The sequence below is a fragment of the Microtus oregoni genome, unplaced genomic scaffold (genome assembly GCF_018167655.1).
Source record: "Microtus oregoni isolate MIOR12 unplaced genomic scaffold, Mior012 000019F_ref0000042, whole genome shotgun sequence".
Taxonomy (NCBI): Eukaryota; Metazoa; Chordata; class Mammalia; order Rodentia; family Cricetidae; genus Microtus; species Microtus oregoni.
The window spans coordinates 4,308,993-4,323,702 of NW_024543078.1; the positions used below are offsets into that span (position 1 = coordinate 4,308,993).

The 14,710-nt window shown below is 51.6% G+C and overlaps 1 protein-coding gene across 1 annotated transcript; it reads left to right on the forward strand.

Annotated features, from left to right (window-relative positions):
* The first annotated feature begins 6,915 nt into the window (after nucleotides 1-6,915).
* LOC121459486 (peptidyl-prolyl cis-trans isomerase A) lies at nucleotides 6,916-7,489 on the forward strand. The gene has a single exon (XM_041669315.1). It carries the CDS (start codon nucleotides 6,950-6,952, stop codon nucleotides 7,442-7,444), a length of 495 nt encoding a protein of 164 aa, XP_041525249.1. The 5' UTR covers nucleotides 6,916-6,949; the 3' UTR covers nucleotides 7,445-7,489.
* Nucleotides 7,490-14,710: the final 7,221 nt, after the last annotated feature.

The following is a 14,710-nucleotide window of genomic DNA, read 5'->3' on the forward strand; positions in this document are numbered from 1 at the left end:
TAGTGTAGCTCCAGAGCATACCCCTCCCCAGAATTCCCCACTGAGGGGCTGGGGGCGTGGCTGAGCTCTTCCCCATCCTACCCAGACACAGAGCTCCGTGCCTAGTTCTGCAAAAGTTAAAGCCAGTAATTAATTAATTTGTAATTAACTAGGTTTGTCCTTTGCTGGCTACTTTATGAGAAGGTGTGTCTGTCAGAAACTCACAGCCGCCGTCTCGTGACGGTGACTCTCGGGGCTGTCTCCGTCCCTCCTCGGTCCTGCCGGGTGCTGGGTGTGTCAGGACAGACTGCACTGTACGAGGGACAGTGGGCCTGACTCACCCTGGCCCCTGCTGCCGGGCCAGGCCACACCCAGGTCCGCTGCTGGGGAGGATGGAGAGTCCAGGCCACCAAGACCCCCCTGCCCCTTCTCCTTCCCCTCCAGGTTCCCTCCTTGGAACACTGCTGGGTGTGAGTAACCCCCTTGTGATAGTGACAGGGGTGTGGCTGAGTGGCCACAGGGGACTCTGCTCTCTCTTGGGTAACTCTATCAGGCTTCATGGCTCCAGGAAGGCGTGTCGCGCCCCCCCCCCCCCCCACTCTGCAGGAGCTCTGGCTCTTAATTTTATTCTACAAGCACTTTACCAGCTAAGTCATTCCTCTGACCCACGGGCCACTTCTGGGGACACAGAAGACTTAACTAAGAAATTGTTCCCCATTTCCCATGCCTGTAGATGACACAGATACCCCCAAAAGATTCATGGTAGAGCCAGCGTCCCAGCACTCAGGAGGTGGAGGCACAGGGATCAGGGGTTTGAGGGATGACGGTGGGAGGCCTGGCCCTGTGGCTGTCACATGCATGAGCCAGGTGGGTGGAGGAGTGTCTAGATCCAGGAGGAGCCTGTGCGAAGGCCCCGAGGCGCGAGGATAACCTCAGAGACCCGTGGGGTTGGAATGGGTGAGTTGGGGACAAAGTGCTGGAGAGGACAGGGTGGGCAGGTGACCAAGGGTCTGGTGCCAAGGACTACAGGATTGTAGAGGGGTCCTTCAGGGTCAGTCCCATGACGGGGAGACTCTCACTCCTCCCAGCTGAGAAGATGAAGGGGGTGGCCAGCTTCTACCCAGGTCAGCGCTGCACAGGGGGAGCCTCAGGTCCACCTCCCAATCCACACCCTGCTGGCTCTGCTCCAGCCCCGCGGCACCTAGCTGTCCTCTGGTCAGCGATTGCTTCATGGCTGAGGGGTGAGAAGGCTACAGTGAACCCCGATGCCAGGCAAAGGGGGCCGCAGGGACCAGATGCTGACTCTCAGGTGCAGCTGGGCCCTGGTGCCGCAGGGGCGTGGGGCCACCAGGGGGTCGCCTGGCGGCTTACAGACAGGGCACACTTATGTTTGTTTGTAACAGGGACTCACTCCTCCTGCCTCAGCCTTCCAAGTGCTGGGGTGACAGACACCTGCTAAGTGAGATTGAGTTCTACACCACTTTAGAAGGACCTCATTTTGCTAGGCAGTGGTGGCACACGTCTTTAATCCCAGTTCTCGGGAGGCAGAGGCAGGCGGATCTCTGTGAGTTCGATGCCAGCCTGATCTACAGAGCTAGTTCCAGGACAGGCTCCAAAACCACAGAGAAACCCTGTCTCAAAAAAAAAAAAAAAAAAAGAACAACACACACTTTTTAGATTTATGTCTGCTCACCGTGTGCGTTCAGAGTCCCTGCAGGGGCCAGTAAGAGGCATCAGGTCCCCAGGAGCTGGAGTTATAGACAGTCTGGATCCTCCGTGAGTGCTCTAAGCACTGTGCCCTCGCTCCCGGGTTCATTGGTGCTCAGTTTAGAGCCCAGGACCTCGTCCAAGGTACCTAAGAGCCCTACCAATGTGCCACACCCCTGACCTGACTTTCCATTGAGAATCTGTCAGGGATGTGCAGGCACATGCCTGTCTTCTGAGCACTCAGGAGGTGGAGACAGGAGGATTGCTGTTAGTTCAAGGTCAGTCAGGGTTACAAAGTGACACCCTGTATCTAAATATAAGCAACAAATAACAAAGCCAGGCACTGGTAGTGAGGTGGTTCAGGCCTGCAGTTAGAGCACTCAGGAAGTGGAGGACTTCGTGAGACAGGTATCTGGAGTCTAGCTTGGGCTATGAGAAGCCCTGACTCAGAAAACGAATTTAAAGTAAAAGTAAATACATAAAATGAGCTAAGCTTAGTGTGGTGGTTCCAACCTTAATATTGGACAACCTGTCAACCTGACTACATAGTGAGGCCCTACCTAAAAAAAAAAAAAAAAAAAAAAAAAAAAAGTATAAGAAGATTACCTAACCCTCAGGAACCAGAACCGTCCAGGTCACACAGGCCCAGATTGGTCCTGCCTGCCAAATGGTGGCGCCCCCTAGAGGCCAACGCATCTAGTGTGCTTGCTGGGGGTTTTCATCAATTGATTATCTGATTGCTTTGTTGTTTAGTTAACCTGGTTGGAGACAAGACTCAGGTTGTGTTATCTGTTCTGAATTCACTGTGTAGATGAGGCTGACTTTTTTTCCTCTTTTTTGTTTTGCTTTTGTTTTTTTCAAGATAGGGTTTCTCTATAGCTTTGGAGCCTGTCCTGGAACTTGCTTTGTAGACCAGGCTGGCCTCGAACTCACAGAGATCCACTTGCCTCTGCCTCCCGAGTGCTGGGATTAAAGGTGTGCGCCACTGCCTCCCCTTCTTTCTTTTATTTTTTTTAAATTTATCTATTTATTACATATACAGTATTCTGTCTGCAGGCCAGAAGAGAGAACCCGATCAATTACAGATGGTTGTGAGCCACAACGTGGTTGCTGGGAATTGAACTCAGGACCCGTGGAAGAGCAGCCAGTGCTCTTAAGCTCTGAGCCATCTCTCTAGCCCCTCTTTTATGTTTTAAACTTTATTTATTTTATTTTATCTGTGTGAGTGTTTTCCCTGCATGTGTGTCTGTGCACCATATGTGCACCTGGTCTCCACAGAGGGCACTGATTCCTCTGGAGCTGCAGTTGGTTGTGAGCCACCATGAGGGTGCTAGGAACTGAACCTGGGTCCTCTGGAAGAGCTCTCAACTACTGAGCCATCCCTTCAGCCCCCTCTTTTGTTTGTTTTTGACACTAGGTTTCCCTATGTATCGCTGGCTCTCCTGAAACTTAAACTTATAGACATCCACCTGCATTTGCCTCCCAAGTAACAGGATTAAGGCCTGAATCACACCTAACGGTGGGGAAGCTTAGAGGCAAAATGGGAACCCCACTCGCCCTGGCCACTTAGGTCCTCACACTCGCCCTGGCCACCCAGGTCCTCACACTTGCCCTGGCCACCCAGGTCTTCACACTTGCCACTTCAAAAGTTCCAAAAATCATGTCAACCCTGGACGTGGACAGACTTACCCCTCCTTGTTAATATTCTGTAACCAGTTGGGTGGTCTGAGTTATTATCTAGACATCTTTACAATTTGGAGCGATGGGACAGCTCAGTGGCTTACACTGTGTCTGCAAAGGATCAGAGTTCTGTTCCCACGCGCAAACACACACACACACACACAAAACAATGAAGGCACCAGGCAGTGGTAGCGCACACCTTTAATCCCAGCTCTCGGGAGGCAGAGGCAGGAGGATCTCTGTGAGTTTGAGGCCAGCCTGGTCTATAAGAGCTAGTTCCAGGACAGGCTCCAAAGCTACAGAGAAACCCTGTCTCAAACAAACAAACAAACAAACAAAAGGTAAATATTTTAACTGGTGGTGTTAGTGCATACCTTTAGTCTCAGTACTCGGAAGACAGTGATTTCTGTGAATTTGAGGTCAGTCTGGGTTACAGAAAGAGCAGGATCATGTCACCAAATAAAATAAAATAAAATGTAATTGGAAAGATGATGCCCAACGGGCTGGAGAGATGGCTCAGCGGTTAAGAGCACTGCCTGCTCTTCCAAAGATCCTGAGTTCAATTCCCAGCAACCACATGGTGGCTCACAACCATCTGTAATGAGGTCTGGTGCCCTCTTCTGGCCTGCAGGCATACACACAAACTGAATATTGTATACATAATAAGTAAATAAATATTTAAAAAAAATAAGATGATGCCCAACTAGTTAAGTCATTTTTCAGAGAATCGTGTGTGTGTGTGTATGTGCGCATGTGAGTGTGAGCGTGTGAGCGTGTGTGTATGTGCGCATGTGAGCGTGAGCGTGTGAGTGCGAGTATGTGAGTGTGTGTATGTGCGCATGTGAGCGTGAGCGTGTGAGTGTGTGTGAGCGTGAGCGTGAGCGTGTGAGCGTGTGTGTGAGCGTGAGTGTGTGAGTGTGCGTGTGTACACACGTGTGTGAGTGTGTGTGAGTGTGTACTGCCCACATACCACAGTGTTTGAAGCCGTTCTGCTCACCAGCCGGCCCCCTGTCTCCACTAGGACTGCTGGGATTGTGCACACTCCACATGGACTTTATGGGCCTGCCAGGGTTTGAACTCAGGTCTTCAGGCTTGTGTGGCAAGTGCTCACCCACAAAGCCCTCTCCCCAGGCCTCGTATTGAAGAAGTAACTCACAGCAGAGCAGCCATCACCCACAGTTCACCACATCCAGCCTGGCTCCCCTCCTCCTCTCCCGGTACCTGTTGGTTCAGACGGACACAAGCATGAGCCAGGAAACAGACAAGTGCTTCCTGTCTGTGGTTCAGGACAACTGGACAGACGCACGGCACAACCTTCAGGGCTAGTCGCAAGCAGGCAGTCTTTGCATGTTCTGTTCCCTGCCCCCATTGTTCCTTCTGAGCTGGCCAATCTCAGGGTGCACTGACCCAAGACAGAGCTGGGCCTTTGCATCGTGTGACATGATTGATTGGTGGGGAGCCGAATGCCTTAGGAACAACCCCTGCTGTCCCAAGGTGAACATGACGCAAATGTTTGCTGACTGGCTCTTCCAGACGGTACAGAGACATGCCCCTTCTCCACTGAGTAAACTGAGTGGGACATGGGTTTCACCTAAGGACTGGTCCTAGGGACCGGAACTGTACCTGTGTCTGTGTGTGCTGGGCAATGAAGCCTATGTGAGTGTGCCCACATGAAACAGGCTTGGTGGCACATGCCTGTCATTCCAGCACTCAAGAGGATCCTGAGTTCAAGGTCAGGCTTGGCCATGTAGGGAGTTGCAGGCTAGCCTGGTCTGTATAAGACTCCATTGCCAGGTGTGGTGGCCAAGTCTTTCCTGGGGAGTCAGAAGCAAGGGAATTTCTTTCTTTCTTTCTTTCTTTTTTTTTTTTTTTTTTTTTTTTTTTGGTTTTTCGAGACAGGGTTTCTCTGTAGCTTTGGTGCCTGTCCCGGAACTAGCTCTTGTAGAACAGGCTGGCCTCGAACTCCCAGAGATCCGCCTGCCTCTGCCTCCCGAGTGCTGGGATTAAAGGCGTGCGCCACCACCACCCGGCTAGCAAGGGAATTTCTGCAAGCCCCGACCACCCTGGTCGACACACAGCTCTCGCGATGCACTAAGTGAGACCCTGTCACTGTCCTCGTGTGTCCTCTGTCTCAGAGGGAGGCAGGTCTGAAGCCTGAGCGAGGGCCAGTGAGCGAGCAGCAACCCTCAGGGCTGACATCCTATAACGCATGTGTCCATTTGCGAGCATGTAGTTTCTCAGGGCAGGAACACGTTCACATCAGACCCCTCCCTCTCTCATCTTTATCCAGTTCAGGACCCCAGCCCACCCCAGCCCACAGGATGGGGCCCTCACATTGCCTGGCTCCACCCCTTATCAACTCAAACAAAATGGGTTTTTGCTTTTCCTTTCAGACAGGGTCTCACTTTATAGACCAGGCTGACCTCAGACTCAAAGAGATCCTCCTGCCTCTGCGTCCCTAGTGCGGGGATTAAACACCACCAGCAGCCTGTGGCCATCTCATCATACAAAATGCATTCAGTCCCGCTTCAAAATCCCCATCGCCAGCCAGCACTCGGGAGGCAGAGGCAGGAGGATCTCTAAGTTTGAGGCCAGTCTGGTCTACAGAGTGAGTTCCGGGACAACCAGGGCTACACGGAGTAACCCTTTCTGGAAAAGAGAGAGTTTTCATGGTCTGTAAGTGTCTCAACACAACTCAAAAGTACAAAGCGTCTCCTGAAGTTGAATGCAATTTCCTAACTGCAACTCCCTGTGAGGTAAAAACAGTGCACAGAGTGAACATCCTCCTGATTTGATGACAAATCAGAACACAGCAAAGAATTAGCCAACCAAAGCAAGACCAGCAGGGCAAACCCCAAATCCTGCAGCTCCGCGTCCTGCCTCTGTGACTCACGATAGAATCATCTGGGCTCCTCGGGTCCTGGGGAGCCCTGCCCCTCTCTTCCCATGCAGCCCACGTGGTTTCTCCTTGCCGCTTGTCTGCTGCTTACCCCAGCAGACGCACAGTCTGGCGTCACCGTAGCGCGGGGCATTTTGTCAACTTGACACAAGCTAGAGTCAGCTGGGAAGGAGGGAGCCTCTCGGGATGATTTGCCACAGATCTATGGGAAAGTCTGTGGGTCTTGATTGATGATTGACACGAGGGTCCCGCTCATTTTGGGCAGGACCACTCCTGGGCTGGCGGTCCTGGGTTCTGAACAAGCCATGACAAGCAAGCCAGTGAGCAGCATCCTCCATTGCCTTTGTGTTCACTCCTGCCTCCAGGTTCCTGCCCCACTTGAGTTTCTGTCCTGACTCCCTTAGACGAAATAAACCCCTTCTCCCAAGTTGTTTTTGGTCCGTGTTCTATCACAGTTGTGGAAACCCAACCATGGCAGCCTGGGTCCCCACTGTAACCTAGGCCTCACCCACACCCTCCTTCACAGAGTGGACTCTCCGGACTCCATTTGTGGACTTCAGCCTGCCACACCTTCCTTGGCCTCAGTAGCTCTTGATAACCGTGCAGCAGGACACCATGATCCTTTCAAGAAATGTCGCAGGGCTTTGCAGACGCTGCTGTCCCCTTTCACCGCTTGCTGCAGCCATGGTCAACCCCACCGTGTTCTTCGACATCGCGGCCGATGGCGAGCCCTTGGGCCGCGTCTCCTTCGAGCTGTTTGCAGACAAAGTTCCAAAGACAGCAGAAAACTTTCGTGCTCTGAGCACTGGAGAGAAAGGATTTGGATATAAGGGTTCTTCCTTTCACAGGATTATTCCAGGATTCATGTGCCAGGGTGGTGACTTCACACGCCATAATGGCACTGGCGGCAGATCCATCTACGGAGAAAAATTTGAGGATGAGAACTTCATCCTGAAGCATACAGGTCCTGGCATCTTGTCCATGGCAAATGCTGGACCAAACACAAACGGTTCCCAGTTTTTTATCTGCACCACCAAGACTGAGTGGCTGGATGGCAAACATGTGGTCTTTGGGAAGGTGAAAGAAGGCATGAACATTGTGGAAGCCATGGAGCGTTTTGGGTCCAGGAATGGCAAGACCAGCAAGAAGATCACCATTTCCGACTGTGGACAACTCTAATTCTTTTGACTTGCGGGCTTCTTACCCACCAGACCATTCCTTCTGTAGCTCAGGAGAGCACCCCAGCCCCATCTGCTCGCAGTACCCTGTAATCTCTGCTCTCACTGAAGTTCTTTGGGTTCCATATTTTCCTCATTCCCCTTCAAGTCTAGCTGGATTGCAGAGTTAAGTTTATGATTATGAATAAAAACTAAGAAAAAAAAAAAAAAGAAATGTCGCAGAACTGGTACCAAGTGGGAGAGGCTGCGGAGGGCAAAGGCATGTCAGGAAGGCATCTGGTCACCTGGGGCCACAGCCTCAGCCCGTCTGTGTGCTGGTCCTGGGCTCCTGAGGAGCTTGTGTTTTGGCGGGGAAGGGACAGGGACAGTTTGAAAGGAATGAGTCATTCAGCTTCTGGGTTTTCACAAACTGGAGCCTTTGCCGAGGGGGTCCGACCCTCGGGACGCCTTCCCGCTGTCCTGCGGCATAATGTCAGGTTTCATTTCAGTCCTGTCCTCCGCAGCATCTGAAGCTTTGAATGTGCCTCACATAGAATTCCTCCCCAAACTGTGCCCTTTTCGGCTCTTCCTCACTGAAAATCTAAACATGGTACAGAGGGCAGCAACCATGCCACCGCCAGAATGTTCTCCTGCCTTGAAGTCCCCTCACCAGGCAGGTTATTCCATCATGGTTAGTCATCCCTGCTTGAGGTTCCAGGACATGCTTCTAACAAACAGTTGCAGTGCGTGACAGCTAGCCCCATCCTTGACGACCCCCTCCTCTGAAAAACCATCTGTGTTTCTCGGCGCTTACCCTCCCCTCCCATCAACACCTGAAAGTGAGCGGATGGCGTTCAAGTTTTAATTTTAAAAATTATTATTTCTAGGTGCACGCCTTTAATCCCAGCACTCGGGAGGCAGAGGCAGGCGGATCTCTGTGAGTTCGAGACCAGCCTGGTCTACAAGAGCTAGTTCCAGGACAGGCTACAAAGCCACAGAGAAACCCTGTCTCGAAAAACCAAAAAAAAAAAAAATTATTATTTCTAGCCAGGCGATGGTGGCGCACGCCTTTAATCCCAGCACTCAGGAGGCAGAGGCAGGCGGATCTCTGTGAGTTCGAGACCAGCCTGGTCTACAGAGCTAGTTCCAGGACAGGCTCCAAAGCCACAGAGAAACCCTGTCTCGAAAAAACCAAAAAATAAAAAAATTTATTATTTCTGTTATTATTTATTATTACTATCGAGACAGGGTATCTTTATATAGCATAGCCCTGGCTGTGCTGGAACTCACCGTGTAGATCAGGCTGGCCTCGAACTCACAGAGATCCACCTGCCTCTGTTTCTCAAATGCTGTGATTAGAGACCTGTGCCACCACCGCCTAGCAAAAAAAACGTTTTTTTTAATAGAAGTGTTAATTCTGACTTAGTGCAAGGATCCAGTTCATCGTGGTGACCGGACAAAGGACATAGTACACAGTCCCCCGTGGGACTGGACACAGGACACAGTCCACCGTGGGGACTGGGCACAGGACACAGTCCGCCGTGGGACTGGGCACAGGACACAGTCCGCCGTGGGACTGGGCACAGGACACAGTCGGCTGTGGGACTGGGCACAGGACACACAGTCCATGATGGTGACAGGAAACAGTCTGTCATGGTGGCCTGAGCTACAGGAGACACTGCCCCCCGCCTACTTACTTACCGAAGACAATCTCTTGCATACAGGCCCAGAGGCTTGTCTCCGTGTTAACTCTAGATTCCATGAAATTGATGATCAGTGCCAACCACTACACTGTTTGCTGCCATTTTGTGGAGATGGCTTGCCCGTGTGACCCACGCTGGATCCAGATCACGAGCCTTAGCCTCCCCTATGCTGGATTGATGCCCGAGCTGTAAAGGCGGGAGTTTGCATATGTGTGTGTGTGGTGTGTGGTATGTGTGTGTGCGTGTGTGTGCAGTATGTGTGTGCGCTGCTGTGCGTGTGTATGTGTTCACACGTGTGTGCCACACTGTTCCTATGGAGGCTGGACAATAACTCCCAGGGCTCATTTCTCCCTGTGTGTGCCAGGGACTGTACTCAGGCCCTTGAGTTGAGGGTCAGTGTCTTTGTCCTCAGAGCCAACCCTAGGTTCTATTTGTTTTCTTTCCTTTTTTTTTTTTTTTTGGTTTTTCAAGACAGGGTTTCTCTGTGGCTTTGGAGCCTGTCCTGGAACTAGCTCTTGTAGACCAGGCTGGTCTTGAACTCACAGAGATCCGCCTACCTCTGCCTCCTGAGTGCTGGGATTAATTAAGGCATGCGCCACCACTGCCTGGCAGGTTCTATTTTTTTCAAGCAATTATTTTAGGGCATTCAACATTTATTGACAACCACGGTCTCTTTCGTGTCGTGAGGTGGTTCCTGGGTGTGGAATTCAGTCCTTACACAGATGCGTGTGCAGTGCGTGTGCCCACAGTTCCACTCTCACCCTCCAGTAGCCCTTTGCATCTGATTAACTTATTTCTTTCAGCACCGAGAAGCAAGCGAGGGCCTTGCGTATGCTAGTCAAGCCCTCTGCCACCGAGTCCTGCCCCAGGACCATCAGAACTACTTAAAAATAGACAATGAATGTCACAATCCAGCTGGGCAATGGTGGCGCACACCTTTAATCCCAGCACTCGGGAGGCAGAGGCAGGCGGATCTCTGTGAGTCCAAAGCCAGCCTGGTCTACAGAGCGAGTTCCAGGACAGTCAGGAGTACACAGAGAAACTCTGTCTTGAAAAACAAAATAAGGGCTGGAGAGATGGCTCAGTGGTTAAGAGCATTGCCTGCTCTTCCAAAGGTCATGAGTTCAATTCCCGGCAACCACATGGTGGCTCACAACCATCTGTAACGAGGTCTGCTGTCCTCTTCTGGTCTGCAAACACACACAGATTAAATATTGTATACATAATAAATAAATATTTTAAAAAAACGAGAAAAACAAAATAAGTTGGGCTGTGGTGGTGCACACCTTTAATCCCAGCACTTGGGAGGCAGAGGCAGGGGGATCTCTGTGAGTTTGAGGCCAGCCTGGTGTACCAAGGCACAATCCCCATGTCTGTACAGCTATTATCACCACACCGTTCCAGGATTCTCCACCTTGCCATACGGAAGCTGTGTTCCTCTTCTGCAACTGCATCCCAGGCTCCAGAACTGGACATCCCTGTGTCGTAGTTCTGAAGACCTTAGGGACCTCCTTGGAGTGGAGCCTGCATCCTGCGCTTCGTCCTGCCACTGAGCGCTGTCTCCCTGAGGCCCATCAAGCTTCACTAAATGTGTATTTCCTTTCTTTTTTCGTTTCTTGTTTATTTACTTATTTTTGAGAAATGATACTTTTCTTTTTAAAAATGTTTTTATTGAGCTATACGTTTTTCTCCACTCCCCTCCTTTCTTCTCCACTCCCCTCCTACCCTCTCCCATGGTCCCCATGCTTCCAATTTACTCAGGAGATCTTGTCTTTTTCTACTTCCCATGTACATTAGATCCATGTATGTTTCTCTTAGGGTCCTTGTTGTTGTCTAGGTTCTCTGGGATTGTGAATTGTAGGCTGCTTTTTTTCCTTTCTTTCTTTTTTTAATTTTTTTTGAGACAGGGTTTCTCTGTAGCTTTGGAGCCTGTCCTGGAACTAGCTCTTGTAGACCAGGATGGCTTCAAACTCACAGAGATCCACCTACCTCTGCCTCCCAAGTGCTGGGATTAAAGGCACGCGCTACCACCGCCCCGCATGTTTTTTTTTTTCTTTATGTCTAAAAGAGAAATGTCTTTCTACATTGTCCTGGCTAACCTGGAACTCACAGAGATCCTCTTTCAGAATTGTGAGCCACTGGGTTCGACTCCTTGCTGTTTGTTTATACCAGTGTCTCCTGTAGCTCAGGCTATCCGCTCATTAGATAACGAGGAGGACCTTAAAATTCTGATCCTCCCATGTCTACCTCCAGGGTGCTGAGGGGCACTTGTCACTACTGTACCTGGCTCATGGAGTGCTGGGTTAGAACCTAGGTTCTTGTGTGCTGGGTGAGCTCTGCCCACTGGGCCCCATGTCCTATATCTGTCCCATTTGGAGCTAGGTTTCTGAATATTGCCTAGGCTGGCCTGCAGCTGGACAGGTGCACACACCTTCTCCTCAGCCTTGCTGCCTTCTGAGCATCTTCTCCCAAATGGTGAACTGTGTCGAGTCATTTTCATTCAATACGAATGGGGCCGGAAGACCAGTGTGGGAGATCCTCACAGGGCCCTCCAACCCCCCCCCCACACTCTCTGGTGTACGCATGCTCACCCATATGTCTACAAGTAAGAAAGTGGCGGTGATGGTGCACACCTTTAATCCCATCACTCTGGAGGCAGGAGCAGGCAGCTCTGTGAGTTTCAGGAAAGACAGGCTGCACAGAGACATCCTGCCTCAAAGTAAAACAACACAAGCAAACCGTGAAACCTTGTATCTTCTGTTTATGTTCAGGAATGGATTTAGCTGGGGCGTTAATCACTGCCCAGCAGGGTCCTTGAGTGTCCAGACTGGAGAAGACGGTTTTCCAGCAACCTCAGCCACCACACAGGTGAGTCATTCCATGTTCCACTTCAGCTCAGCAAGACAAGGGTCACCTTGAGTTAGCACTATCAGGAAAGCCATTACACAGTTATTCCTCGGAGTGTCTGGAACAAGGTGCCCGGAGGATGTTATTGGGGCTAGTGATAAGTCAGATACGGGCTGGGAAAGATCAGAGGTAAGGCAGGCAACAGCGAGGTGTGAGACGCCCTGCGCCCTCAGTCATAAACCTGCGAAGGGCTGAAGGGCTAGAAAACGGGGGAGGGTCAGCACACAGCCACTGGAGACAGGAGTGTCCAGTGCACACACCATTCCCACATCCACCATGTCCACTGAGCTGGAGAGAGGCAGACACACCTCTGACATCCCGTTCTCCCTTAGACTAGTCAGAGCCACAAAACTCGGTTAACAGGAGCCTGGCCAGAGGTCCACAGCAAGGACCAGTGATCTTCAAAGGCATAACAGCAGTTCAGTTTTTGTTATTATTATTTAGTACCAGACATTAAGCCCAGGGTTTTCTAGAGCTCCACCCCTGAGCACGCCCCCAGCCCCAAAGGGGATTCTAAGCTGGGGGTGGGGGTGGGGGTGGGTGGGAGGGTTTCCACCCTGACCACGCCCCAGCCCCTCACTGGGGGTTTCTAGGTGGGGCTCCATCCTGACCACGCCCCCAGCCTCCTCTCTGGGAGGATTCTGGGCGGGGCTCCACACTGACCACGCCCCTATCCCCCTCACTGGGGATTCTAGGTGGGACTTCCCTGACCACGCCCCGGCCGCCAGGTATACTTTTGTTGTTTTGGCATAGGGCACAACGTAGCCCCAGCTGGTCTGCAACTGACTACGGTAGAGCAGGCTGGCCTTGAATTCTTGGAGCTCTGTCAGCCCCTACCTCCTAAGTGCTGGGACTTAAGGCATGGGCCACCACACCTGACCGCTCTTTGCTGTGACAGTGTCTGTCTTTATATGCTCTTTGTAACCTAGAGGCCTTTGAACTTGTTAAGTTCCTGCTTCTGCCCTTCAGGGTCCTTCCTTAGTGCAAGTGCAGTGATAATCCCTGACCATTGCACCACTGCCCATCATGGGCAGAAGTGGAACAGCCAAGAGACAAGACACATCCAGCTTGGGGCGGAATGGCTCCATGGGTGTGTGCTGCCATAAAAGTTCCTAAAATTACACCTTCCAGAGGCTGCATTTATTACAGTCCATCACAGTCAATAACAGAGTCCATGGAGCTGAAGTTCAGCTGGAGCTGCGGGAAGACACGCGTTGCGTTCCTGTCGCGCAGCCTGCGATCCCAGCCTGGAAGTGCACCTGTGTTCGCCTACCAGGGAGGAGGCAGCTGGAGATGAGCCTGCGGGTCAGCAGGAGGGCTCAGCAGGTAGAGGACCCGAGTTTGCTCCCCAAGACAGAGGGAAACAGGAACCAGGTCCCAGACCTGCTCCAGGTGGAGCTGCTGGAGGAGGACTTCCCGCGGGGCACCTGTGGCGACGTCACTCTGAGCACAGTACTTTCCTAAGCAGCACCTGGGCCTGTGAACGACTTTACAAACTTATAAAACAATAACTGAGTGTGTTGGGGTGGGGTGGGGTCTCATGGGCTGAGCGCTCGTCTAGGTTCCGTTGCTGGGCTGGACCCCAACCCTTGATTGATTTCTGAGACAGTCTCAGTATGTACCCCAGGCTAGCCCCTTCTTCCTCAGCCTCCTGAGGGTTGGGGGACAGGTGACTTCTCTATAGTCTGTGACTGAGCTCTGTTGGGTTTACTTCTTTATCTATTTAGATGCAGCCTGACTGCATAGCCCTTCCCGTCCAGCATGGAGCTCACTGAGATCTTCCCAGGCCTGTGTGTCACCACGCCTGGAGCCTTTGGTTTAACAATGGCATGGTGGCCGGGCAGTGGCCGCAGACACCTTTAATCCCAGGTCTCGGGAGGCAGAGACTGGCGGATCTCTGTAAATTCAAGGCCACCCTGGCCTACCGAGGAAGTTCCAGGACAGCCTGGGCTACATAGACAAACCCTGTCTTGAAAACCCAAGAAAAACAAAAAAGTCTTGAATTGATTCTCAAAAACATGAAAGTGCATGGAGCTGGGGATGCGGCTGGGAGGTAGTGTGTCTGCATGGCATGGTGGAGCTTCAGAGAAGGCTGTGTGACACATGTCTTTGTGCCAAGTCATAACAATACCTAAACCAACAAACAGAAGCAAACCTGCAACCCTGATTTCCATGTGGCTGCTCAGAAGAGGCAAGAGCAGGGGCTCAATGAGGCATTTGTTCACTCCCAAGCACCAGAGCATGACCTGAGACAAATGAACAAGCCCCCAGCAGGACGTCCACTGCGATGGTGTATTATTCTATCCTCTGGTCTCTGTGAAATGAATCAGACAGAAAGTGACCCTAATCACAGGCCGTCGTCCGATTCAGACGAAAATTGGAATGGTTGGCTGCCAGGGACTGGGAAGGAAAGTGGAGTTCATGTTTTAGCCCAACAGGAGCTTCTGGTGAGGCGATGGGGAAGGTCTGGGGTGTTAGCCTTCAGGCATTGTGTTGGACTGACCTGCTGTGGGTCCTGACAGTCATCAGCAAAGTCCCCTCAGAAAGGGCTTCCGCCAGCCTCCTCTCTCTTTCCCCCCTCCACGTGAGCACTGTCACACGACGGACTCTCCCTCTCTCCTCCTCCCTCCGTGGATGGTTGCACAACAGTGGAAACATACTAGATGCTGAGGCCAGAA

Excerpts from the sequence above, each read along its gene's own strand:
- LOC121459486 (XM_041669315.1), top strand. The coding sequence starts at position 6,950 with ATGGTCAACCCCACCGTGTTCTTCGACATCGCGGCCGATGGCGAGCCC.